A 27994-nucleotide genomic window follows, 5' to 3' on the forward strand; every position below is an offset into this window, starting at 1 on the left:
AGCATATATGGCTCACAACAATGGAAGTGTATTTCTTGATTATGTGACAGTAAGAGGTGACAGAACAGGTAGATGGATCTGCCATCTCTTACACTTTCAGTCACACAGAGATCCAGATTGGTGAAGTTTCTGCTGTTTCAGCATGAGGCTTCCAAAGTTCCCTGGGAGAAGATTTTATTATAGGCAGCAGAAAAAAAGAGAAAAGATCACAGAGGAGCACTTTCATGAGCCAGATCTTGAATAGTAACATCACTTCTTACAATATTCCACTGGATAGAGCTGAGTCACCATGGTAATGCCTAATGACAAGGAGAGCTGAGAAAGGTAATACTTATCTGAGAAGTCACTTTTCAGTAACAATTCATGAATTTTTGCTGGATAATTGTCTCTGCCTGCCACAGCCCATACACATTTCAGAATATAGTGGAACACCTTTTCCAGATCACACGCAGAGCCCTTCATGTCCTCAGGATCTCTACATGCTTCTAGGGTAGGTATATTGGGATCGGTTTCAGGACTTGGCACCACACCATACCCAGAATTACCATTTCATTCCTACCTCAGTCTCCGATTCAGAAGTTGCTGAATCTGCAAACTTCTGCAAGGTTTCAAGGTTCTTTCTGTATTCTGGCTTGCAAAGGCTTCTGTTGAACCATAAGTTACATCTGTAACATTTTGGATAAGTACAGTGTTTTTTTTTTTTTTTTTTTTACCTTCAAGGAAACTCTTCAACCCTCAACAAAAAGTCACTGGGAGAAAAATAGAGAGTTTCTGGTGATAGTGTTGCTCAAAACTATCTACCAGTCATACCCATACCACAGCTCCAACCCTTCTCAGATCCTTGTAAGGAATCTGAATTAAGCCGGGATACTGGTTGGAATTTATGAAGCCATAGGGGCTAAAGAAAGAATTCCAAATAAGAGATAAGACTTCAGTAAAGACTGACAGGAATTCATTCATCAAACATTCATTCATTCATTCAATATAGATAGCTCTCTGAGGTTTACAGAAAGAAAATGGCTTTTTGATGTATAAACAAGTGTAATATTCTTTACATTAACTATAAACTGCCTTATGGTAGGAGCTATTTGTTATTCTGTTAGTAACCTTCACAAAGTTGATTCTAAATCCTATTTCACTAAAAATTTAAGAATACATCTTAAAGTTCAAAAATAGTTATTGGAGGTTTTTATATATGATTTCATTGATAAGGATCTTTTAAAATTAAGATCAGAAGTAAGATTAGAATAAATGCAGAAAGAGTATAGGTATTTTCAAGATGAAGTCATAAAGCAACTAAAAATACAGCTGAAAATAAGGTTAATATACTACAGAATTGTAATTACAGGCAAGAGTCCAATGTTCATGAATCTCAGTCTCCAGAAGACTGACTAAGTAATGACATTTGAGAAAGTAAGCAGCAACTCTCCAGTCCTTCTTTCTGAAGGAAAGCTGGACAGGCCTAGCCTAGCTGGCTTGAGTTTGAGGGGCCGCCTCAGAAGGTAGAAATGCTTCTTGCTTGCATCTGTGGTGCGTGGTGCCAGAGTCCAAACACAAAATTTTGTTCCAAGAAGAGATGCCAAGGGTCAATTTGCAGAAATGTGTCCAAATGTGCTGTCAAACCAAAGAAACCTGAAAGTCAAAGCCAAGACAACCAATAATGCAGGGAAGTCAACATCGAGAAACAATGGGTCAGAACTGGGCAATAACCAGGATCAAATGACTTGGGCAATCATTGTTCTAGGTAGGATATAAGGTAAAAAAAAAAAAAAAAAAAAGCCAGTATATATCTAATAAGCCATGGAACAAGGCAGACAGTGAGAAAAGTGGTTTCTAAAAAATAGCTAGGATAGACATTAATTCTACCCAGATTTTTAGGAATGTGAAATAAGTGGTAACAAACGTAACTTGAGTTGTAAAAAGCTGATAGATCTTGGCTCTTCCTAAACATATTCTTTATTGACTCGATTTTCAAATAGAGTTTTCAATTTTGACCAATAAAGTAATTTGTGTAGAATAAGACATTATTGCCAGAAGATTTGTATAAAATATTAGAACCCTAAAAGGATGCACTCATTCAGTAATTTCCTCTTGAAACAATTTAATTGCTTATAATCTAGGGGAAAAAAAAAAAGCAGAGGCCTAAAGGTGAAAGTTTGATTAGACAGGAATTTAATAGCCATATAGTTTGAGTGTAACTTAGACTGGGTGCCCCTGAAACAAATTCAGACCCAAGAATCCATGTGCAGGTGATTTCTGAAGAAAGAGTTCCCAGGGTGAGGGAGTGAGACAAGCAGGAAAGGGAGGGGAACAACCCAAACAAGAATGCAATTTCAGGCAAAGCCTCCTGCCCTAGAGGATAGCTGCAACTCGATTCCACCAGGATTCTCTGCAGTCTAGGATGTATGTCAGAGTTATTCTGCCCCAGTGCAAGAGAGCTGGCTTTCATATTTTTGCATTGCACTAGACCTTCATTAGTTAAGAGTTACCCTGTGTGGAGGTCCTCTTTTGAGCAGTCATAGGTACAGGTTGCTGGAAGCAAAAAGGCAGCAAACTTAGGGTCAGAGCTCCATGAAATAGTAAAAGGTATCAGAGGGAAGCTGGACAGAAGATTGGTAACTGTAGTGGTGTTAGAAGTGATTTTAATTTGCATATGTGTCTCACTCCTTTTGGGCTGCTAAAACGAAATACTTTAGGCTGAGCAACTTATAAACAGCAGAAATGTATTACTCACATTTCTGGAGGCTGCGAAGTCCAAAATCAAGATGCCAATAAATCTGGTGTTTAGTGAAGGCTCACTCATTACTTAATAGATGGTGCCTTGTTGCTGAGCCCTTACATAGCAGAGGCACAGGGAGTTCCCTTGAAACCTCTTTTTAGTTGGGGTACTAACCCATTCATGAGGATGAAGCTCTCAGGCCTTAATCACTTCCTAACGGCTCACCTTCTTACTACTATCACATTGCGTATTAAGCTCCAATATATGAATTTTGAGGGACACCAATATTCAGACCATAGCAGTATATAAACTCTGTTCCATTAAAAATACATTTTACATAATCATATGATTAAGTAGGAAAATAGTATTTTGCTGAAACGGTTATAAGAGAATATTTAAGCCAACTACAACAAAAATTGGAAATCAGTTTACTTCTCAATCATAAGCAAAATAAACCCATAAACCAAGAGATATAATAAAAATACAAATAGGAAATGTAATAAAAGTGATCTGGGATGATGATAAGTTGACCTAGTAACATAATTTTATAATGGCTGAACAGAGTGTAAATTCATGCATCACCATAAGACATAATAACATGAATTAGATTGAAAGGTAAATTATGAGAAAATATATAAGGTATACTGGAATGGTAATTGCATTATGATAAAATGTATTATTAATGAAAATATGGCATAAATATGATTCGACATTTGAATAACAAAGCTTTTAAAATGTGATGTAAAATCTTTGAGACATTCAGAAAGCATTTGACAGATGAGTTATAGAGTGGGAGTTAAACTCAGCTGTACCTGTTAATGGTTAAACAAAATCTAAATATGAACATAACGATATCGAATGATACTCCCAACACAAAATTATCAGGTATATAGGTAAACTTTTTACAAAAAAAATGAATATGTCTTTATTAAAAAATGAATTTTCTCCGATAAGTATTTATTCAAAAGCAATATGTGTTTCCTAATATAACTGAAGCAATGCAAGTACAGATAAAGAAAAATAATCTAAATCTAAAGCACGACTCCTCCATTTCTATTTCCTCAACTAACCAATTTTAAATTGTTAGTTGTTTGTTCTTAACATCTTTACCCATATTTATACATACATATGAAATGTATGTAAGATTTATTTTTGTTCATTTAAAACAGTAACATTACACACAATACTTTTTACTTTCCCTTGCCCACTTAACAATATTACATGACCATCCTTCCAGATAAATACACATACATTTACTGGATTTTCAAATAAGAGAAAAAATTTTAATAATAGGGATGACCCAAAATGTATAAAATTATTTCTCTGTGAATGATGAATATTAAATATGAGGCTTTTTCTATGTCACTATCAACATTGATACATTAATAAATTTTGTACCTATGTCCTTGTATGCCAGTGTTTTATTTCCAAAGGATAGATTCCCAGAAGTGGAACATCTGGGTCAAATAGTATGTACATTTTTTAATGTAAAAGGTAAAAATAAAATTCAGTTGATGATCAAGTTTTTTTATTTCACTGAGAACATAAGAAACAATCAAAAGGGAAGACTCTCACAAGCTACCTGAGACAAATTTGCCACTTGACAAATTTGTATATGTGTATGTATATGTATATCATCTATATCATATACCATGTTCTCTCACCCATGGTAAAATCAATTGTTTATTCCCCTAAATCTAATCCCTTCATCTATACACCATATTTCATTCTCTCTTGCCGACTCAAAGGCATTTCACTCCAGCACTTCTCCCCTTTTCTTCTGTCTCTTACACAAACTCAATATTTCCACTTTCTCAAGACAAAAAATCTTGGTTCGGTCCTCGATTATTCTTTCTCTCATGTTGAACATACAACATATCAGCAAATCAGTTTGATTATACTCTAAGATGTAACGAGGATACAATCACATTTCACCCCTTTTAATGTTATAACCTTTAGTCCAGCTATCTCATTTTCCTGGATTACAGCTCTAGTTGTCAAAATGGTCTCTTTGCTTCTACCTTTGTTCTTTTACAATATACTCTCAACTCAGCCATCAGAGTAATTCTTTTCACCCTAAGACCAATGATGCCACTATTTTCCTAAAAAGTCTCAATAGTTCTGTGCTTCTGTCAGAGTAAAAACCAAAGTCTTTACACACATGAACCCACAGGTCCACCTGCAGCTCTTTACCAGATCTTTGACCTGATCGCCTGTTACTCTACACCTTGCTCATTCTGTTCCAGCTAACTGACCTCTGTGTTCTCTCTTAAATGTGCTAGATATGGTCCACTTCAGGGTCTTTACACTTGTCACCCTTAACTATAACAACCTTCCTCCAAATTGCTGCTTACTTAATTGCCTCACCTCCTTTAATTCTGAACTTGGGCATAATTTTCAGAGTGAAGACTCTGTAACAACCCTATTTAAAATTGCAGGCACCTCCCAAATCCATCTGGTCTTCTCTGTGTTATTATTATGCAGCACGTATTGCTTTTAAATAAAATGCATAATTTCCACATTCTAGATCAGTTTAGATATTCATAATTATAAATCATTTTTATTATTGTTTAATTATTATTGTATTCACTTGTCTTTATATTGTCCAAGATCTCCTTATGGAAAAAGTTTAACATACGACTTAGTGGGACAAATTTTGTAATAAACATCCTAATATTCATCACCTATATTTGATCATACACATTTTACTGTGCTTGCTTTATTGCATATATCTCTATGTCATCATCATCCCATTTAGCAATCCAGCCACTTCACTTTATATGCATTTCTAAATAAATTGCACACATCAGGTTTAATTCACATTTTCCTGATGCCAGATAATGCCGAACACTTTTTTACATGCTTACTGTCCTTTCATATATCTTGTGTTGTAAAATGTCTGTACAATTTTTTGTGCATTTTAATTGGGTTATTTGTCTTTTGCTTATTGAATTATAGGGTATCATTGTATATCCCATGTACCTCCTCTTTGCCAGCAGTATGTATACAATTTTCTTCCCACCTGTGGCTTGCCTATTCATTTTCTTAACTGTGTATTTTAATAAGCATATTTTAATTTTTGATAAAGTATAATTTCTCAATTGTTATAGGTATTATTTCTGAAACTTAAGAAATCTTTGCTTACATGAACATCATGAAAATTACATTTTTTCAAAAAGTTTGATGATTTGAGCTTTTATATTTATGTCATAGTCCATTTTGAGTTAATTTTTGTGTATGTGTCAGGGAATTTTTAATTAATAAAATTTATCTATTGGAGGAGTTTTAGGTTCATGGCAAAATTAAGCAGAAAGTACAGAGAGTTCCCACACACACTGTCCACCACCCCTCAACACAACTACCACCGCCACTATACCAGAGTAGTACATTTGTTACAATGCAAGAATGTATATTGACACATCCTTATCACTTAAGTTCATAGTTTACATAGTGGCTCACTCTTGGACTTGTACATTCTATAGGTTTGGATGAATGTATATTGACATGTAACCACTATTGTACTTTTTCTTTTCTCTTTTTTTTTTTTGGAGACAGAGTCTTGCTCTGTTGCCCAGGCTGGAGTGCAGTGGCACAATCTCAGCTCACTGTAAGCTCCACCTCCCGGGTTTCAAGCGATTCTCCTGCCTCAGCCTCCCGAATAACTGTACTACAGGCATGCGCCACCCAGCCCAGCTAATTTTTTGTATTTTTGGTAGAGACAAGGTTTCACCATGTTAGCCAAGATGGTCTCGATCTCCTGACCTCATGATCCGCCCGACTTGACCTCTCAAAGTGCTAGGATTACAGGTGCATTGTACTATTGTATAGGATAGTTTCATTGTCCTAAAAATCCTCTGTCCTCTGCCTATTCATCATTTCCTTCTCTTGAACTCTCAGCAACCACTAATTTTTTTACTGTTTCCAGTTTTGCCTTCTCTGGAACGTCATATAGTTGGAATAATATAGTAACTGTAGCTCTTTCAGATTGTTTTCACTTAATTAGTAATGTCCATTTAAATTTCCTCCATGTTTTTTCATGGCTTGATAGCTCATTTCTTTTTAGCCCTGAATAATATTTCTTCATCTGACTGTAACATAGTTTATTTATCCATTCATCGACTGAAGTATATCTTGGTTGCTTCCAAGTTTTGGCAATGATGAATAAAGCTGCTATAAACTTTCATGCGGAGGCACAACTTTGCAATTCATTTGGGTAAATACCAATGAGCATGATTGCTGGACTGAATGCTAATGGTATGTTTAGTTTTATAAAAAAAATGCCAAACTGTCTTCCAAAGTGACTGTATCATTTCCCATTCTCAACAGCAAGTGAAAGACTATCTTTTCTCCACTGTACTGCCTTTACTCCTCTGTCAAAGTACAGTTGACTATATTTTTATGGGTTTGTCTCTGTACTTGCTATTCTGTTTCATTTACGTATTTGTCTATTGTTTCACCAACACCAAACTATCTTAATTACTGTAACTTTATAGTAAGTATTGAATTTTGGTAATATCAGTCATCTGATATTCTTCTCCTTTAATAATTTGTTGGCTGTTCTTGGTCTTTTGCTTCTCCTTATAAACGTGGTAATCAGTTTGTGAACATCCACAAATTAACTGCCTAAGATTTTTATTGGGATTGCCTTGAGTATATAGATCAAGTTAGAAATAACTGCCATCTTGCCAACATTGAGTATTCCTATCTATGAACATGAACTCTTTCTCAATTTATTTCTTATCTGTTATTTTTCATTAGCGTTGTATAGTTTTTTTCTCATACAGATCTTATACATATTTTGTTAAATTTACATCTAGGTATTTCATTTTTGCGGTGCTAATGTAAATAAAATTGTGTTTTAATTTCAAATTCTACTTGTTCATTGCTTGTATATTAAAAAGTGATTGACTTTTTTATCTTAACTTTGTGTCCTTCAAGCTTGCTATAATTGCTCACTAGTTTTAGGAGTATTTTTGTTTATTTCGTTCATATTGTCTACATAAATGATCATGTTATCTACAAAGACAGTTTTATATATTTTATTTCCTTTTCTTGTCTTTATGTATTAGTTAGGACTTTCAATATGATGTTTAAAAGCAGTAGTATCTCATCTTAGTGGGAAAACTTCAAGTTTCTCACAATTATTATGTTACTGTGGACTTTTGTATGTGTGTGTGTTCTTTAACAAGTTGAAAAAGTTTCTATTTCTAATTTCCTGATAGTTTTTTTTTAATAAATAGGTGTTGAATTTGATATGATCTTGTGATTTTTATTCTTGAGCCTGTTGATGTGATGGATTACATTGGTTTAGTATGTCAATCAGCCTTGAATACCTGAGATGAATCCCACTTGGTTATTGTGTTGGATTCAATTTTTTTAATTGAAAATTTTTTGAGGATTTTTGTTTCTATGTTCCTGAGTGATATGGGTCTGTACTTTCCTTTTTTGAATTGTCTTTTTGTTTTTTTTTTTTTTTTGAAATGGAGTCTTGCTCTGTTGCCCAGGCTTGCAGTGGCATGATCTCAGCTTACTACAACTTCTGCCTCCCAGGTTAGCGGAGATGGGGGTTTCACTATGTTGACCAGGCTGGTCTCAAACTCTTGACTTCATGTTATCTACCCGCCTCGGCCTCCCAAAGTGTTGGGATTACCGTTGTGAGTCACCGTGTCCAGCCATTGTAATGGCTTTATCTGGTTTGGGTTGGGTAATGCTGACCTCATATAATGAACTAGGAAGAATTTCCTGTGCTTCTATATTATGTAAGAGATTGTAGAGAATTGGTATAATTTATTGCTTAAGTGTTGTGGTAGACTTCATCAATGAACCCATCTGAGCTCTCTATTTTGGAAGGCTGTTATTTATCTGTTCAGTTTCCTTAATAGACATAGGCTTAATTCCAATCATCTGTTTCTTCTTGCATGAGGATTGTCAGGTGGTGTCTTGCAAGAAATTGGTCCATTTTACCCAGGTTGTCAAATTTGTGAGGAGAAAGTTTTCATAATATTTTTATTACCCTTTTGATATGCATGGGATCTATAGTGATGTTCTGTCTTTCATTCTTATACTAATCACTTATATTTTCTCTCTCTTTTCTTAGCCTGCCAGAGTTTTATCAATTCTATTGATCTTTTAATAGAACTAGCTATTGGTTTCATTGACTTTTCCCTATTAATTTCAAGCTTTCAATTTCATTAAGTTATGCTCTAATTCTTATTATTTCTTTTTTTCTGCTTACTTTGGATTTCATTTGCACTTTTTAAAACTATGATTTTCTAAGGTTGACACTTAGAAACTTTATTTTAGCTCTTTCTTTTTTAAATATATGCAATTCAGTGTCATAAGTGTTTCTCTGTGCACTAGTTTTACAGCATTCTACAAATTTTGATGTTTTGTTTTCACTATTTTTTAGTTCAAAATATTTTTTGAATTCTCTTGAGATTTCTTTTTTGAATGTGTTATTTAGAAGTCTGTTGTTTAATCTCTAAGTATTCTGGAATTTTCCAGCTATCTTTCTGTTATTAACTTCTCATTTAATTCCACTGTATTCTGAAAGCAAACATTGTACAATTTTTACTTTAGATTTGTGGACATGTAATTTATGGCCCAGAATATGGTCAATATTGGTGAATGCTCCCTGAGAGATTGAGAAGATTTTGTATTTTGTTATGTTTGGATGAAGTAGTCTATAGATGTGCATTACATCCAATTGACTGATGATGTTGTTGAGTTCAACTATGTACTTAATGATTTTCTGTCTCCTAAATCTGTCCATTTCTGACAGAGGGATGTGAGAGTCCCCAACAATAATTATGAATTAATCTATTTTTCCTTTAAAGTATATGAGTTTTTGCCTCAAGTATTTTGATGTTCTGGTGTTAGGTGCATATACATTAAGGATTGTTATGTCACCTTGGAGAACTGATATCTTTATCATTACGTAATGTCTGTCTTTATCGCTGATAACTTTCCTTGTTCTGAAGTCTTCTCTGTCTGAAGTTAAAATAGCTGCTCCAGTTTTTTCTTTCTTCTCTCTCTCTCTCTCTCTGTCTCTCTCTGTCTCTCTCTCTCTCTCTCTCTCTCTCCCCCCAGGCTGGGGTTCAATGGAGCGATCTCAGCTCACTGCAACCTCCACCTCCCGGATTCAAGCAATTCTCCTGCCTCAGCTTCCCGAGTAGCTGGGATTACAGGTGCGTGCCACCAGCCCGGCTAATTTTTGTATTTTTTTTAAGTAGAGACGAGGTTTCACCATGTTGGCCAGGCTGGTCTCTAACCCCCGGCCTCAGGTTAGAGGCCGGGGTTAGAGCCACCTCGGCCTCCCAAAGTATTGGGATTACCGGCGTGAGCCACCGCACCCGGCCTACTCCTGCTTTTTAAAAAATAATTTTAGTATGACATATCTTTCTCCATCCCTTTGTTATTAATCTTTATGTGTCTTTATATATAAAGTGAGTTTCTTCAGACAACATATAGTTGGGTCTTATTTTTTTATCTACTCTGAAAATCTATTTCTTTCAATTTGTTTATTTAGACCTTGATGTTTAAGATGATTATTGATGTAGCTGAATACAATACTATTATTATTTTGAACAAACTATGATCTGTTAGATCAATTAAGAGAAAAGAAAATTAAAATTTATTATTTCAATATTTAGGACCTTCAATGCAATGTTGAATACAAATGGTGGTGACTGTCTGCATCTTTGCATTATTCCCAATATCTGGGGGAAATATTAAATATTTTACCACTATAAAATGTTACCTGTAAATTTTTATATATGTCCATTATGGGGTTCAGAAAATCCCTTTATATTTTAACTGACTGATAAATTTTATTATAAATGGGGGCCGAATTTTCCCAAATATTTTCTCCACATTTCTTGAAATTGGCTTTTCCTATTTACTCTAATAATATGGTGATTTATATAGATTTATTCTAAATGTTAAAAACAAATGGACATTCTTGGAATAAACTCTACTTTTTCAAGATTTAAAATGCTTTTACATTGCTTGATTCCATATGGTAATATTTTATTTGTTATTTTGTGTCTATATTTATGAGCGCTATTTGTGTTTAAAATTTTTTTTTTTTTTTTTGCAATGTCTTTGTTAAACCTACTCTTAGTCTCATAACAAGGGTTTTTTTGTTGTTGTTGGTTTTGTTTCTTTTTTTTTTTCCCCACATGGAGTCGCGGTCTATAGCCCAGTGTGGAGTGCAGTGGCGCGATCTTGGCTCACTGCGAGCTCCTCCTCCTGGGTTCACGCCATTCTCCTGCCTCAGCCCAAGTTGTCTTCTTTTAATGAAATATTTTGTATAATATTAGGTTATTTCTTCATCAGTGTTTCTTAGGATTCATCAGGTACACCATCTAGGCCTGTTTTCTTTTGTGATAAAATATTATTTACAAATTCAATTTCTTTAAGACATATGGGGCAGTTATCATGTAAGTTGGGAGTCACTGAACTTCTCTAAATCTATAAATTTGTATCTTTCACCTACCTGGAGAAATTTGGGCCACTATTTACTCTCTTTTTTGTGTGTGCTACATGCTCTGCCTTCTCTCTTTTGGGACACCATTGTGCTATAGGTCCCAGAGTTTCTTTTTACGTTTTAAAAATCTTTTTCACCCTGTTCTTCAGATACCTAATTGCATTGACCTATGCCCAGTTCCACGTCTCCCTTCATGGTCACAAACGCTGTCATAATTCCAGGAACCGTATCTATGTATGGCAATGCCTGGTAGAATAAAAGAGACATCTCTTTTTATTTATCAGTAAGGTTGCCAGAAGCCTTCCCCTATGACAGAACTATGTCACATGTCCACCCTAAGTCCAATTACCAGCAAAAACAATGGTATACTACTTTTGTTTTAGTGAGTTATATGGCCTTTAGGAGGAGAGTTGGTTCAACAAATAAATTAGAGAGTCTGTCACAAAGGAAAAAGCTGATTGTACTTCTTGGATAGGCAGCCAGCAGTATCTTCTACATAAAGCTCTGCATTGCAAAATTCCAAAAGGCAATTTTCATATAGACTAACACAAGAATCATGGGCCCCAAAATTGTACAATTTGGTACTGTTAAAATTAATTACGATGCAATTTTTTAAAAATAGAATTGGGAAATTCAAAAAATGAAAACCAGCTTTATTTCCATCTAACTGCAAAGCCACCTAAATATGAATGAGATCAGTATTGGTTAAAATTCAGGATATAGACACTATAAGCATAGTTCAAAAGGAAGGAGAATATTCTAAGGTGTGTAGATTAGCATATAATCATTATTGACAAAAATATGGAAAAAGAATAGGTTAAGATTTTGTAAAAAGTCTACAGTAAGTTTTCTCGGGGGGGGGGGAAGCAAATAAAGTTGTGTTAGAGTTCTCCAGAGAAATAGCATGAATTGGATATATATATATATATCCTATTCATATGTATATAGCTATAAATTTATTTATTGTCTTATAATACATCTATATATTGGCTCACAGGATTATGGAGGCTGAGAAGTTCCAAGATCTATAGTCAGAAAGCTCAAGACCCAGGAGAACCAATGGTGTCATTTCAATCAGAGTTTGAAGTCCTGGGAGCTCATAGAGCTGATGGCATAAGTTTCATTCTGAATGGCCATGGCTTGAGACCTAAGAAGAATTGCTTTTCCAGCTTGAGTCTGAAGGCAAGAAATTTTTTTTTTCAGAGTCTCACTTTGTCACCCCGGCTGGGGTGCAGTGACTGTGATCTCTGCTCACTGCAGCCTCTGCCTCCTGGGTTCAAGCGATTCTCATGCCTCAGCCTCTTGAGAAGCTGGAATTACAGGTGGGCACCACCATACCTGGCTAGTTTTTGTATTTTTAGTAGAGATGGGGTAGAGAGGCTGATCTCGAACTCCTGACCTCAAGTGATCCACCAGCCTCGGCCTCCCAAAGCACTGGGATTACAGGCATGAGCCACCATGCCTGGCCAGAAAAAGGTTGACGTCCCAGTTTATCCAGTTAGGAAGGAGTACTTCCCTCTTATTTAAGGGGGGGGGGTGAGCATTTTTATTCTATTCAGGCCTTCAACTGATTGAATGAGGCCCACCCACGTTAGAGGGGGCAATCTGCTTTACTCAGTCTACTGATTTAAATATTAATCTGATCTGCAAACACCCTCGAAGGCACACTGAGAATAATGTTTGACTAAATTATCTGGGCACTTCATGGCCTAGTCAATTTGACACATGAAATTAACCATCACAAAAGTGTATCATTAGTTGATGATAAAAGCAATTATTTAATGATAAACTTCTCTGTTTACAGAAGTATTCCTAGAAGAGGAAAGGACCAAAATAGGCAGTAATTAGATCCAGTTAGTTCAAGAGTGTGATTCATATTAAAAATTAAGTCATTTTTTCAGATGAAGAGAAGGCCAAGGACTTTTTTCTTGGGATAAATTCCTAGAAATTATATCATTTTTCTGTTCATTAATGCAGGTTTTGATAGTTTCTTGGCAATTAATTCCTTTTAGCTAAAAACATCCAACTGCCTAAAACATCAGTGCAATTAAGGACTGTCAAATATTAAACATGTAAACAAACAGAGTAGTATCATCTCATCATGGTTTGACTTCCAATCCCTTCCCATCATAAAATACCTACATTTATGCAACACCTTTTTATAGAAACTTGCATAAGACTTAAAAAATCAATTTAGTCAGAGTTCCCTTTTATCAACATTTGCATTTTCTCACTATATTACTCATTATCTTTTTTCCAAAAAAAACAAAAAACAAAATTTTACCGTTTGCTGTAAAATATTGGTATTGTAAAAAGAATATTAGAAAGTTGGGGCTAGGAACACTTTTACACTGTTGGTGGGATTGTAAACTAGTTCAACCATTATGGAAAACAGTATGGCGATTCCTCAAGGATCTAGAACTAGATGTACCATATGACCCAGCCATCCCACTACTGGGTATATACCCAAAGGATTATAAATTACTCTACTACAAAGACACATGCACACGTATGTTTATTGCGGCACTATTCACAATAGCAAAGACTTGGAATCAACCCAAATGTCCATCTGTGACAGAGTGAGTTAAGAAAATGTGGAATATTCCATATACACCATGGAATACTATGCAGCCATAAAAAAGGATGAGTTTGTGTCCTTTGTAGGGACATGGATGCAGCTGGAAACCATCATTCTTAGCAAACTATCACAAGAAGAGAAAACCAAACACCGCATGTTCTCACTTATAGGTGGGAACTGAACAATGAGATCACTTGGACTCGGGAAGGGGAACATCACACACTGGGGCCTATCAGGGGGAGGGGGGAGGAGGGAGGGATTGCATTGGGGAGTTATACATGATATAAACGTTATGCACATGTACCCTAGAACTTAAAGTATAATAAAAAAAATAAAAAATAAAAAATAAAAAATAAAAAAAAAGAAAGTTGGGGCTTCTAAAGATTCTGTCATTAATTAACTAGACAATATCGGAAAAGTAATTTTTCCTCTATGGACCATAGTTGTTTCATGTGCAATTGTATAAAAAAATGAAAACAGAGCTTGATTTTAGACAGGACTTTCAGTTCCATAATTCCATGATTCCACGAAATAACCGAGTAACTAGATTGGGTTTTCCATGTTAATGACCACCTGTTTTTACTATTGCCATTAAATGGTGCTAGTATAATACAGACATCATTATTCTGGGTCTCATAGGTTAGAAAATTTTAGAGTCAAAAGGTCTCTATCCCCTTGCCTAAGTATTATCCCTAAGACACAAAATTATGAGTGTCAGAACCAGAAATACAATGTAGATTTCCTAACTTTTTGGTTGAGCACCCTTTACCTCTTTTCTCATTCATCTGAAAATATAATAAACTATGTAAGCCTGACAAGTATTTTGAATTATTCTTTCCTCCCTATGGGACAGAAGATACTATTAATATAATTTGTTAAAGCACAAGTTATCAGGCATTATTCCATATCTCATTCCATATCACGTCATCATTCCATATCTCCCTTTCATCCTCAATAGACCTGGCATTCTTCAGCAATGTGAAAGTCTAAGTGAAAGCTAAGAAACTGTATATTTTCCTATAGGAAACAGTTCCAGGAAATACACTTTGTTGGATAATAAATCTAGAATAATGTTCAATAGCACACAGCACACACGTCTACTGAGGAAAACACTGATTTGTTTCAAGATTTTGTTCAATTCGAAACACATTACTTCCATACTTTATGTATTTTAGGTCATTTTATCATGAAAAATCATTTAAAAATCTACTAGTTGAAGATCCATTCCCAAATAAAATCATGTTACTTGTACTAACTTTAATATCTATACAATAGTGCTAGAAATAAAACATTATAAAAAAGAGATTAATTTAGGTAAGGGATCTGTATTAATCTGTTCTCACACTGCTTATAAAGACATACCTGAGACTGAGTAATTTATAAAGGAAGGAGGTTTATTGGACTTACAGTTCCACATGGCTGGAGAGGCCGCACAATCATGGCAGAAGGCAAAGGAGGAGTAAAGTCACATCTTGCATGGTGGCAGGCAAGAGAGAGCATGTGCAGGGGAACTCCCCGTTACAAAACCATCAGAACTTATAAGACTAATTCACTATTACAAGAACAGCATAGGAAACACCTGCCCTCATGATTCAATCACCTCCCACCAGGTCCGTCTCATGACAGTGGGAATTATGGTAAAATTCAAGATTTGGGTGGGGTCACAGCCAAAGCATATCAGGGTCTTAAATAGCGTCACTTTTGGAAAATGTACTCAAAGTACCCGCTCCCTTCTGTCAGGTTCGTAAGCCTACAATTTCTTTTTTGTTTGTTTGTTTGTTTGTTTTTATTCTTTTTTTTTAAATTTTTTATTATACTTTAAGTTCTAGGGTACATGTGCATAACGTGCAGGTTTGTTACATATGTATACTTATGCCATGTTGGTGTGCTGCACCCATCAACTCGTTAGCACCCATCAAGGCATCATTTATATCATGTATAACTCCCCAATGCAATCCCTCCCTCCTCCCCCCTCCCCATGATAGGCCCCAGTGTGTGATGTTCCCCTTCCCGAGTCCAAGTGATCTCATTGTTCAGTTCCCACCTATGAGTGAGAACATGTGGTGTTTGGTTTTCTCTTCTTGTGATAGTTTGCTAGGAATGATGGTTTCCAGCTGCATCCATGTCCCTACAAAGGACGCAAACTCATCCTTTTTTATGGCTGCATAGTATTCCATGGTGTATATGTGCCACATTTTCTTAATCCAGTCTGTCACAGATGGACATTTGGGTTGATTCCAAGTCTTCGCTATTGTGAATAGTGCCGCAATAAACATACGTGTGCATGTGTCTTTGTAGTAGAGTAATTTATAATCCTTTGGGTATATACCCAGTAGTGGGATGGCTGGGTCATATGGTACATCTAGTTCTAATACCATAAAAACCCTGGAAGAAAATCTAGGTAGTACCATTCAGGACATAGGCATGGGCAAGGACTTCATGTCTAAAACACCAAAAGCAACGGCAGCAAAAGCCAAAATCGACAAATGAGATCTAATTAAACTAAAGAGCTTTTGCACAGCAAAAGAAACTACCATCAGAGTGAACAGGCAACCTACAGAATGGGAGAAAATTTTTGCAACCTACTCATCTGACAAAGGGCTAATATCCAGAATCTACAAAGAACTCAAACAAATATACAAGAAAAAAACAAACAACCCCATCAAAAAGTCGGCAAAGGATATGAACAGACATTTCTCAAAAGAAGACATCCATACAGCCAACAGACACATGAAAAAATGCGCATCATCACTCGCATCAGAGAAATGCAAATCAAAACCACAATGAGATACCATCTCACACCAGTTAGAATGGCAATCATTAAGAAGTCAGGAAACAACAGGTGTTGGAGAGGATGTGGAGAAATAGGAACACTTTTACACTGTTGGTGGGATTGTAAACTAGTTCAACCATTATGGAAAACAGTATGGCAATTCCTCAAGGATCTAGCCTACAATTTCTTTACAGGAACCTCACACACTCCTGAAATTGAGGACAGTGCCTCATCCACTTGTCTCCACCACAGAGGGAAATGATTGGGCCCTGGCTGTTAGTCTTGAGATGCTTTGACCAAAAGCAGGGATCTGGATCAAAGTCCCTTCCATTTGCATGCCGCAGGAGGGCTCTCTGCACCCCTCCCTTCACTAGTCCCTTGTAGGGAGCAGCGCTATGACAAAACATTCCACCTCCCCCTCCTCCTCTCTGAACATAATGTTCTGTTTCCAGCTTCTGCCCTTTCCTAATGGAAATTGGGGTACACAGCTTTCTCTTTCCTTTCCACCAACATCACATCAGCTATAAATGTTTAATTTTTCCTAATGGTCATTCACCCTTCCTCAGTTGGGTAGCTTTGAAAAATTCATTTTGTAAGAAAGACAATTCAACCAGGAGACAAGCTTTCCTCCAAATGACAGAAGCAAATAGTTTTGAGACAGAAAAATGATGAAAATGAAATTGGCTCCCCAAACTTTATATAGTATTTAATTTCTTCATAAAACCTTTATATGCTGTCATGTGGGTACAACTGTGTATTTTCAGTAGGCCTAAAAGGATACCGTTTATCAATAAAATGTTCCTAAGTGCCAAAACAAATTATACTTTATATTGTTAAATCTAAAAGTTGGTTTATTTTAAAAAAAGAAAACTCTGAAGCTGAGGTTTCTAACTTTACCAAAAATGTGGTTTCCTTGCTGTCTGTTTTCATTTCCCTTGCTTATTTACCAAAAGATAAACTAGTCACTTTTTTCCCTGGCTTTGCTTAGTTATAATTTTTTTAACCTAAGAAACAATTTCATTTTGGACTTTGATAATAGGAGATCCTGTCTTTAGGTTAAGACTCATTTTACCACTTTAAAGTTTTACTTATTTTAAAAATTCAGCAGCTAAAATTCAACCGACACACTCAAAATACCAAAATTATCAGCAGAGTTTGTCTGCTAAATTCTAACTCTTAAGCAATGAGTAAATAGGGACTTTTTTTTTCTTCATAGTCCCCTTGATGTCATTTTAAGAATCTTCACTAAAGTAAGCTTCAGATACTCTCAGGGAACATCCTCAACTAGCTTGAAAAGTTTTTTGCTCCACTAATTATGTAGAATGTATGTGAACTATCCAGCCTTAGTTTCTAGGCAAAATGATCATTATTTTTTTTTATCTTGGTGGAAACGTAGCCCAGAAGTTAGGTCTCTGCTCCCAAAGGAAAGAAAAAGGGTTAACTTGACACAGAGCAGAGTCCCAAGTCAAGGACAAGGGCTCTTTTTACTGCTACTGTTATAGTATCAATAACCAAACAGAGCAGGTGGTTCTGCAGAACAAACCTCTACATTTGGGAACGAAACAGAGAAATTGCTTTCATTTAAGTATACCTTCAGAACCAAGAATTTTCTAGAATAAAAAATAAAATCAGGCACCTGAAAGAGAAAAATACAAAAAGACATAATGTGAGGTACCACTGTCCCTATTCCTTAGGTTCTCTCAACATGGAGTCCCCCAGACTTTGCCAACTGGCATTTCTGAGATTCAAAGTACTGAATCTGGGTCCCCAGGGCTTTTCTAGGCAGAGGATTGTGTCAGAAAATGGAAATAAATGCTGGCTTTGCCACTTGGGCAAGTTACTTCACTTGCCTGGACGTGGACTTATGTATCTAAAGTCCATGTTTCTTTCTACATTTTCCCCTATCTTGTCAGACTGGAGGGCAAATAACTTACACATCTAATCACACAACACTTAAATTTCTTTGATAAATCAAATGCTCATAATTGCCTTCCAGTTACAATGGATTACTTTTATTGTTCTACTATGCAATTCTTTTACTAGCGTTATTTCTGTCAGTCTAGAAGCTGAGCTGTAAAACAGAATCCAGCAATAATTAATATAAATAACATTTATCTGTTATAGATATTGAACTGTGCCAAAATTGTATATGTAAGTTTTTAAGCATTTTATTATTTTTTCAATCTATTCCTAATGATCTGACAAGCTTTATTTTTCAAATTCAAAACAAGACTAGATGTCTAATAAGAGCTCCTTGAAGGGGTGTGTGTGTGTGTTCATAAAATGACAGGAATGAGTTGGGTGATTTCCCACAACTAAGTTTCAAATTGTAGAAAATAAATGATTAAAATATTTCTCATATATATTTTAGGAAATTATATATTTATATATATGTTCCTATTTTTAGGAAACAAAGATATAAAACAGCAAGTATAGGCAAAACACTGAAAATATACCAGCTAAGTAAATAAGCGTTACTATCTGGTGCTATAAGGTAGGAAGACTCTACCTTAATTCACCCACAAATGAACATGGTTTCAGTGGTGTAAAGCAAAAGAATGTTTCTTTCTCACAAGTTGGCCAAAGAAATATTTCTGAGTTCTTTCTCCCTCTGCCAATAGAATTAAAGTATCAAATTAAAATAGCCAAACTTTTGCTGATAACTGAAGGTATTAGTCTGTCTTCATGCTGCTGTTAAAGACATAACCTAGACTGGACAATTTACAGAAGAAAGAGGTTCAATAGGACTTACAGTTTCACATGGCTGGGGAGGGCCTCAGACTCATGGCAGAGGGCAAGGAGGAGCAAGTCACATCTCACCTGGATGGCGGCAGGCAAAGAAAGAGAGTCTGTGCAGGGAAATTCCTCTTTTTAAGACTATCAGATCTTGTGAGACTTATCATGATCACGAGAACAGCACAGGAAAGACTTGCCCCCATGATTCAATTACCTCCCACTGGGTCCCTCTCACATGTGAGAATTCAAGATGAGATTTCAGTGGGGACACAGCCAAACCATATCACTACAATAAGAATATGAAAGCCAGAATTTAGACTTAACATACAGGAAAGAAGGAGACATTATAGATTTTTAAGGAGAGATGAATTTGAAAAGGGCCTACTGTTGAACCATTAACCTGAAAGCAGTCTCCTTCACCCCTAGCTAAGATTCAAGAGATATATCAAAATGCTGTCCTAATTTAAGGATAGCCCAGAATGTTTTCAACCACAAGGACAGAATCTTCCAAAGGCAAACATTGCAGTACACCATGAGAATTTTCCAAACATCACGTGCCAAATGCCGCAGAGATTCTGAAATGTTCCCTCTCTCCCGTCTTGCCCCACAGCCTCAGAAGGGGCCACTGTTATTCTTGGAAGTACATTATATCGGTAAGTATGTAAGGTTGAAGTCTTGCCATTCACTAGTTCAGTGCACAGGAAGCAGCTTGTCACTATCGGCCCTGTCATTCTAGGCAGCTCACTTCGTGTTCCCAGATCTCTTTTTTTTTTTTCACCTGTAAAGTAAGGGCAGTAGAACTAAGAGGGTTAAAGTATTTTCCAGTTATAAAGGTATACAATTCTATAATTTGTCAGGGTTATATGATTAGAGGATGAAAGACTAAGCCCTGATCTGGGCTTCGTAGACTCTAGCCTATATTGATTTCTACAAGAAGTCATTTGTTTATGAAATTTGTGAAACTGTCTAGATAGTGAGCAATACACAAAATTATCTGCATATGTATTTCATTTTGGGGTTTTTGGTGCTCTACCTAGATTTAGCACCTAGCTGTACCATTGAGGGCTGCATATTTCTTCATTTTTAAAGATCTGTCTTTAGTTGAAAAGAAAATGTTCAAACAATACCTCTCAGTGGGCTAGAAAATAATATTAATTTCCCTCATTCTTTTATACACCAGACTATTAACAAACATCAGTATAACATGTTTCCTTATAAAAACATTAATGTTTTTAAAGATTAGTAAAGATTAATATTAGGAAATATTCAAACTAAAAAGAAAAAAGCTGATTTTAATTTAGAACTTTACAGTTTTCCATAAATGTATGTCATTTACGAACGTAATTTCTACTTGGTTGGATTCCTTTTCTGAAGTCATTTATATAATGTATTTTATTGAACAATCAGCAATCAAAATAAATTACTTGTTGACTTGAGACCTCAAAATCTCTGCAATTATATAAAAAACTCTGCAATTATCAATCAAAATTCAATATTAGATTATAAATTTCTAGAGGGCAAATGTCATGCAGCATTACCTTTTGTATGGTTCAAGGAATCCTGTACATCATCACACAAGCATCAGATGCTTCACAACCTGCTTTGTAGTAAGTTGCACTTCCCTGTTATCTTAGATATCCAAAAAAACACATTTTATGAACTGGTTACTTACTGTGATGGTATGTACTACCGTTTGAAGTAAGTGTCCTGACTAGGACAGAATTCTTTCCAGCTGATTTAAGTGAAGAGGCTTTAATGAAGTAACCAGTTACAAAAGTGTAGGCACTGTGAAAGAAACAAGGGATAATGATGATAGGCAAGTAATAGACAGGAACTGCTGCCAGTCCTCGAGCTTAAAGAAGATGGAGAGGAAATATTATTTTAGGGATGTCAGTGATAGCCAGAGTCCTGGAGGAGGGGTCACCCAGTAAGAAGGGATGCAGCCACTGCCAGAAATGTGTCACTGAAACATAAAAGAGGAGTGGAGGACATATCCAGAGTTCTCTCACCTTCTGTGTGCTGATCTAAGGACTCCATTCTCCCATTGACAAAACAAACTCCAAATCTTCTATTTAAAAAGGACTGGTGATTCACAAATGTCAGCAAAGAGCTGAGCAGAGAAGGGGAAAGAATGGATCTGGGGGCCAATCGAAGGAAATCCAGTATAGCAAATATTGCATTGCCCCCAACACAATACATTTTCTGCTAATACTAATTCATAGAAAATACTTTCTTTTTGTCAAAATTTGCTTAACAGAGGCAAAATTTTTCAAATAGAACAGATATCAGGTCAAATTATATTTCATAATAAGAGGCACAGAGGACAGCAAAAGGATTAGGGAAATTTTATTGGGAAGTAATTAAAACAATAAGCTAGAAAGCAAGAAATATGCTTCTAGGAGTCTGGGAGCAGGAGTAAAGGAAAGGAGGTCAGGTTGGGTTGACACAAAGGATGCAACCAAAATCTCCACACAGTAAGGAAAATCTAGAAAAAAAGGATTGTGCCAGGGACATAAAACAGGGAAAAATCAAGTCTTAATCGTTCATGAAGCCATAAATAGAGGTCACATTTTCCCTTAGCTCTTGTTGTAGAGAAAAGGAAAATCAAAAATAATTTTCAGGGCTTCTTCTTTCTTTTTCAATATCTCTCTTTCCAATACCTGGTTTCTGAGTCCCAAGATAACCATATTTTGCCCATCATTAATGATAAACTGCCTAAATTCATGTATTCAATCATGTATGCACGTTCTTTATGGGGTAAGTTTCTCTGCCATATTTATTGGAAAAAACCTTGCACCATTCACAATGCTTACCTAGCATATAGTAAGCACTCAATAAACATTAATTGAATAAAAACCAGTTAAATGTCTGTTGGCACAACATCACAACTTTAAAGAAAATATTATAATCTGCCAGTTAATTCACAAACATAAATGACTAATATCAGAATGTTTACAATTTTGCCATAGGTAATAGGACTAAGATGCCTAGAGGGCCTGAAGTAGAAGGAGGCACAGATCCACAAAAGGACAGCTGGGAACACAGAAAACAAACAAAACTCTTCAAAGACTTCACAACTTTGTCAAGGGAAGGTTCTGTTTACCATCAGCTGGGAGGGGACAAACAGCAGCTTTGTGAAAATATGTTTGTTGTGTTTACTGCCAAGATGCAAAGTTCAGTTCCAGGAATTTGTGGTGATTTATTGTATGTTTTAAACAATCTTATACAGAATTCTTTTTTTGTTTCAAAAGATCATTTTTATCATCTTGGTCATATTTCCTTCCTAATAACAGATCATTAAGTCTGTTTGAAAGTGAGGGAACAGAAAATTAACCTTGGTTTCAAACTTTGAAAAAAAAATTGTTTAAGCAACCTATGCTTTGAAATATCACAATACTTTATGGGAAATTAATATTAGAACACAGAAACCCAGATCAAATTATAAATCTACTTTTCTAGAAAGTCTCATCAATTTTCTAGAGGTGAACTTATAAATTCAGATTCTATTTAAAAAATTGGCTTTCCTGAAAATATGGGGTATTCATTGCTTTTTGATTGTGTTCATCTCGGAAGCATTGATAAAATATCCCCCTTTGCCAAGCATATATCAATATTTATTTTGGCTAACCAGCTGTTATTTAATAATTCAACACTACTTTATTACTTTTCCCTGGTTTATCTATTGCAGCAAAGATGTAATTGATTTTCCATAACTAAATCCCTAACCCTTTTTATCATTTCTCTCTGCCATCTTAGACATATTAGAATAATGAGTGGTCAATGGTAAGAAGGGGAGTAGGAAGGAAGAAAAAGAACATAAACAGGACAGACATTGCAAAAATTAGGGTAGTAGCCTAAGGTCCATCACAGGAGTTCCAAATTCTGGTCTACCATGGAGTGACCTGGGAATCAACTTATTCATCTATAAAATGATTGTGTTGGATTCAGTTATAGCTAAGATTCCCACTGGCTCTGAAGCACTGAATGCTACTATCTGTGGGATAACACTGCTTTTCTGTTCAATTGAAGCTCCTCGTTTAAAAACAATAAGGTATCACTCCTTCATTCACCCAAATGTGAGTGATTATGAGCATCATTTCTAGCTGCAGCCTGGGAAGTGCACAAGTCCTAACAATGCCTTAAAACTGGCATGATCTGTGTCCAGGAGGGAAAAATGGGCTGCGACACATATTCAGAAGGCCTACACCACAGGCTGAAAAAATTAGGCCTCCACATGTCTGAATTTTTGAACAACCTGGCTGACTTTTGACCTGACTTAGCATTATTTGAAGCAGCGTACTGACACTGCCAATAACATCATTCATAATAGGGCGCACATCTTATAACTGAACCACAGACAGTGCTGAGCAACATAAAGAATCCAGGCAATACATATGTAAAATATAAACTGCTAAAATAGAATAGCTACTACTGAAGGATCTGCTAGTACGTACACTGATTGCTTCTCTGAGGTTGAAGAGCCAGATTTTAGGATTCTTCAATGGCTGCAGCCATGGTCTCATTTTAAAAAGCCTCAATCATTTCTCAAGACATCACATGTAACAAAAGGCTGCATCTATTTCTGTCAATACAGAGCTAGCCTAATAGTAGTAGATATGTTTAGGGCATAGAAATAAAGTATGCCTTCCTGAGGTTGGATAAAAGAGAAAAACAGCCTTTGAGAATTAGTAGGTACCACTCTAATCTGAAGCTTGTACTGTCCTTTTCAATCCTAGCAAAGAAACAATTAATAAAGGAACCCATTAAGACCTGATTATTGCAGCTAAAAAAGGAAGGTAGAATTTCAGTCCTTTGAAGTAACTGAGAATGATTCAGGCCTCATTACAGAGATATAATCTACATTCATACATTTATGTTAGCGATTCAAATCTATTGGGAGAGATTGAATTCCGTTAAATAGTGCATCTTTCCTGTGGAACTTTTCTCAGGCTTTCTCGGGCTAACCTAAGAGGTGACCTAACAATGCAAAGTAGTGGGGTATTTAGGGATTCAACTGTGCTTTAAAAGAAAGGCTGTACAGAAAAGAAAAAGAAGAATGAGATATAATCTAAAAAGCTATGTCAGCTTTTCCTTTGGGCTGTTTTGTAAATGCCCTCTTGTCATCACGCTGTACAGAAGAGTGGCGAAGGGGCTCTAGAACTTTCAAACACTGCACCTGCTGCAACCAGATTTTAATATGAAAGTTTAAAGACATCTTTTCCCTCATTTTAGACAGGAAAAAAGAGAAACTCCTAGCTAAAAGATCTGAATAGCTTCTTCTACTGGAACATAAAGTTGGTAGATTGTGTGTGTGAGAGAGGGAGAAAGAGAGACTCGCTTTGGATTGGAGGGGCACATGTCTAGGGTGAGTTTAACAAAAATTTTTAAACCCCAAGGTGGCATCAATAGTGTTGGTTCCTATTGTAGAGAAACCCCAAAATAATAACTTCCTGTGTTTTGTAACTTTTCACAGCAGAATCTTTATTGTTTGGTTTCACCAAACATTTTTTTTTTAAATGTAGTTTTAATTAGTTGTAAATTCAAGCATTTGGATTCTTCTGGAACACTGGGCTGAAATGCAAATCCACGGGAAACACTACACTGTCTTTCAGGCATTTGTCCTCTCAAGTATAAAACTGTGAACTAAAACATTGAAATTAGCACTGTTGGTTAATTTTTCAGTATCCTAAAGAAAAATACTTGTTTGATGGATGCTCTTTATTTGCTTAACTTTCCAATTAATATCTACAGAAATTACAACTAATTATATTAAACTTAAGAACCCTATTGTAATGTCCACCACATTATTGAACTCTTCTAAATAAGCATCGCATGAGTTATAACTAATGCAAGTAAAATCCTGATTCTAGTATTAAATGATTCTATTTCAAAGGATTTGAATGCATAGAAAAATATAAGAACATTCATGTAAACTCATTTTTCAAGTCATTAAATACTTAATTGAGCAATCATTCCTAATGCTCATCTCTAGAGCTATTTTTTTATTTGTTTGCATTTCTCTGGTTCACGACCAACATGGAGGTCAAACACACATTATAGGGATCCTGGCTTGTGTGAACACAGGCTCTTCTAATTAGTTCCCTCCAAATTACAGTTGTTGTTGTTAAACTCCCAGTTCACCTTGAAGTGTTTCTCTATCTTACACTGGCAGCCTAATTTTAGTTTGAAACATATGAAATTACCATTTTTGTAGGTACAAAACTTTAAATGTTGGCAATTTCATGGGCTTCAACAAAATACAAATGTCTAACTGTACTATGTAACATAGATACTTCGTTCCAGTACATGTTTAGGCATTCCTTCTAGTTAAAGGTTCCCTAGTTTAGAGTCATTCTTAAAGAAGTGGTCCTTTAGGAGTTATTTCTTATTCAGATTGGGATGGATTATCACAGTATTTCCTTTTTTTGTGCCTCTTAACTCTTGGCAAAGGCTTCCTAGCCTTCGACTTAGTTCTGTCAATACCTGGGCTGTGAGCTAGTTTCTGCGAGCAAGGGGGGAGTTGGAGTGGTGTTAAAGAGTGTGAAAAGGAGAGGAAGACTCCTAGAGCAGTGATATTGTGAAACAGAGCCCTTTAAACACGAAATGTGAAGATAGATAAAATTTAAAAAATAAAAAAATAAAAAACCTCCACTTTCTGACTAAGTGCAAAGGAAATTGCATAGAAAAGAAAACAGACAGCAGGGTATTCAGCCAAATTGTATGGTAAAATCTTTGCGATCGCCATAAAGTGCGTTTGCTTTGAAGTGCAAGCGTGATTCAGTGAAGGGCTCAAGTTAGCAATTAGAAATCTGTTATTTGGGTCCCTGATTTCATTTGCGCCAAGAGACAGGCAACTTTTAAGGGTGACGATAAATCTCCCTGAGCTTAAAAGGCAGAAAGGGCCAAAGTGTGAACTTTTTACTTCAGCAACGGAAGCGAGAAATCAGTGATTCATTAAAGAGGAGACCTCCTTGGAAGCTGGCAGCAGAGGAGGAAAGGACGCTAATTATGTCTTCCTTCTCTGTGCTCGCTCCGATCAGTTTATAATCTGCTGCTCTGGAGGGTTTAAAATCCTCGGCATCTTCTGCTTTCTCCCAGCCCTCTCCTCTTCTGGGAGTGAGAAGGAGGAAAGAGTCAGCCAAGCACCAGGCTCCAGGTGGCTCTCAAGTACTTCACTGCCAAAAGAAATGGGGGTGGGGGGAGGAGATCCTACGCTGGAAAACAAGTGAGAAAGGGGCTCCCCAGAAGGGATTAGTTCAGGCTGGAAGATAGCAAAATTCGGAAAGCTGGAGGATACCGTCAGCGCCGTGGCCCGCGCTGCGAGCAGGACGCTTTAGCAACGAATTTGCCAGAGCTAGAGGCGCCGGCGGCGGCTGCGGCCGCAACAGCAGCGGCGAGGAAGGGACCTGGCAGCCCCCAAGCTCGATGCAAAGGCATCGCGCTCTCTCCTCGCTCCCCTGCTCCCCCACCCCCTTCTCTGCCCCTTTCACCCTCCCTCTCCCTGGCGTTCCCAGCAGCGTAGGGTTTCAGATGTCCCACCGCCTGTTGACCCCCTCCCCCTTCTTCTCCACCCCTGCAAATGAGGTTTGACCAGCAGAGGCAGAGCCCACCTCTGGCTTAGAATCACTGACATTTAGACTCCAGGTTTCAACCTGTTTACAAGCGGACTTTCCAAAGGAAGGGGGTGGGGGATAGGGCCATACAAAACATCAGCTGCCGTCCCCCAAAACAAAAAGTGGCTTTCGGCAGCCTTCAAATCGGCAGGCACCACTAAAAACAGAAAGGAAGAGAGGGAAGAAAACAACGGCGACTGGGTAGCTGCCTGCAGTTCTGACAACTCCAAAGGGATACACTTGTAGAAGCGGCTCGCAGGCTGGGGCTCCGCAGAGAGAGGCCAGAAGGTGCCAACCGCAGAGGGGCGCAAATATCTCCCCCTATTCCCCACCCCACCTCCCTTGGGTTTCGTTCACCGTGCTGTCATCTGTTTTTCAGACCTTTTTGGCATCTAACATGGTGAAGAAAGGAGCAAAGAAGAGAACAAAGTAACTCCTGGGGGAGCGAAGAGGGCTGTGACCAACACCACCACCGCCACCACCAGCTCCTGCTTCTGCGGCCACCCACGTCCACCATTCACCCGGAGGCTCCAGAGGCGCAGGCAGCGGATCCCAGAAAGGAGCGAGGGGAGGCAACCGGCTTTTCCGAGGAGTTATGGATGTTAGTGCATTCACTTCTGGCCAGATCAGCGCCCGGAAGGAGCTAACCAGCAGCCACCACCTCGAACTCTATCCTTGCCTTGCACCAGGTCTTACCCTTCCAGTATGTTCCTTCTGATGAGACAATTTCCAGTCCCGAGAGTTTCAGTACAATGTGGAAATGGATACTGACACATTGTGCCTCAGCCTTGCCCCACCTGCCCGGCTGCTGCTGCTGCTGCTTTTTGTTGCTGTTCTTGGTATCTTCCGTCCCTGTCACCTGCCAAGCCCTTGGTCAGGACATGGTGTCACCAGAGACCACCAATTCTTCTTCCTCCTCCTTCTCCTCTCCTTCCAGCGCGGGAAGGCATGTGCGGAGCTACAATCACCTTCAAGGAGATGTCCGCTGGAGAAAGCTATTCTCTTTCACGAAGTACTTTCTCAAGATTGAAAAGAACGGGAAGGTCAGCGGGACCAAGAAGGAGAACTGCCCGTACAGTAAGTAACA

General features: G+C 37.0%; 1 protein-coding gene and 1 long non-coding RNA gene across 3 annotated transcripts in view; one reads left to right on the plus strand and one right to left on the minus strand.

Annotated features, from left to right (window-relative positions):
* Positions 1-17: 17 nt before the first annotated feature.
* On the minus strand, positions 18-27610 carry LOC117065086. The gene is made up of 3 exons (XR_004429813.1): positions 27429-27610; positions 20967-21079; positions 18-1632 (listed from the first exon to the last, which is right to left on the minus strand). It is a non-coding gene; the product is annotated as an uncharacterized LOC117065086 (long non-coding RNA).
* The window catches only part of FGF10 (fibroblast growth factor 10), a 96741-nt gene continuing 95594 nt past the window's right edge, over positions 26848-27994 (plus strand). The window contains exons 1-2 of one of the 2 annotated variants that reach the window (XM_033179513.1): positions 26895-27195; positions 27287-27984. In XM_033179513.1, the coding sequence (XP_033035404.1) occupies positions 27660-27984 (325 nt within the window). In that variant the 5' untranslated portion in view covers positions 26895-27195; positions 27287-27659. Of the gene's footprint in view, positions 27985-27994 lie in introns of both variants that reach the window. The other variant, XM_033179512.1, reaches the window with a different exon arrangement.

This window comes from Trachypithecus francoisi, unplaced genomic scaffold (genome assembly GCF_009764315.1).
Source record: "Trachypithecus francoisi isolate TF-2019V2 unplaced genomic scaffold, Tfra_2.0 Lachesis_group2, whole genome shotgun sequence".
Lineage (NCBI taxonomy): Eukaryota > Metazoa > Chordata > Mammalia > Primates > Cercopithecidae > Trachypithecus > Trachypithecus francoisi.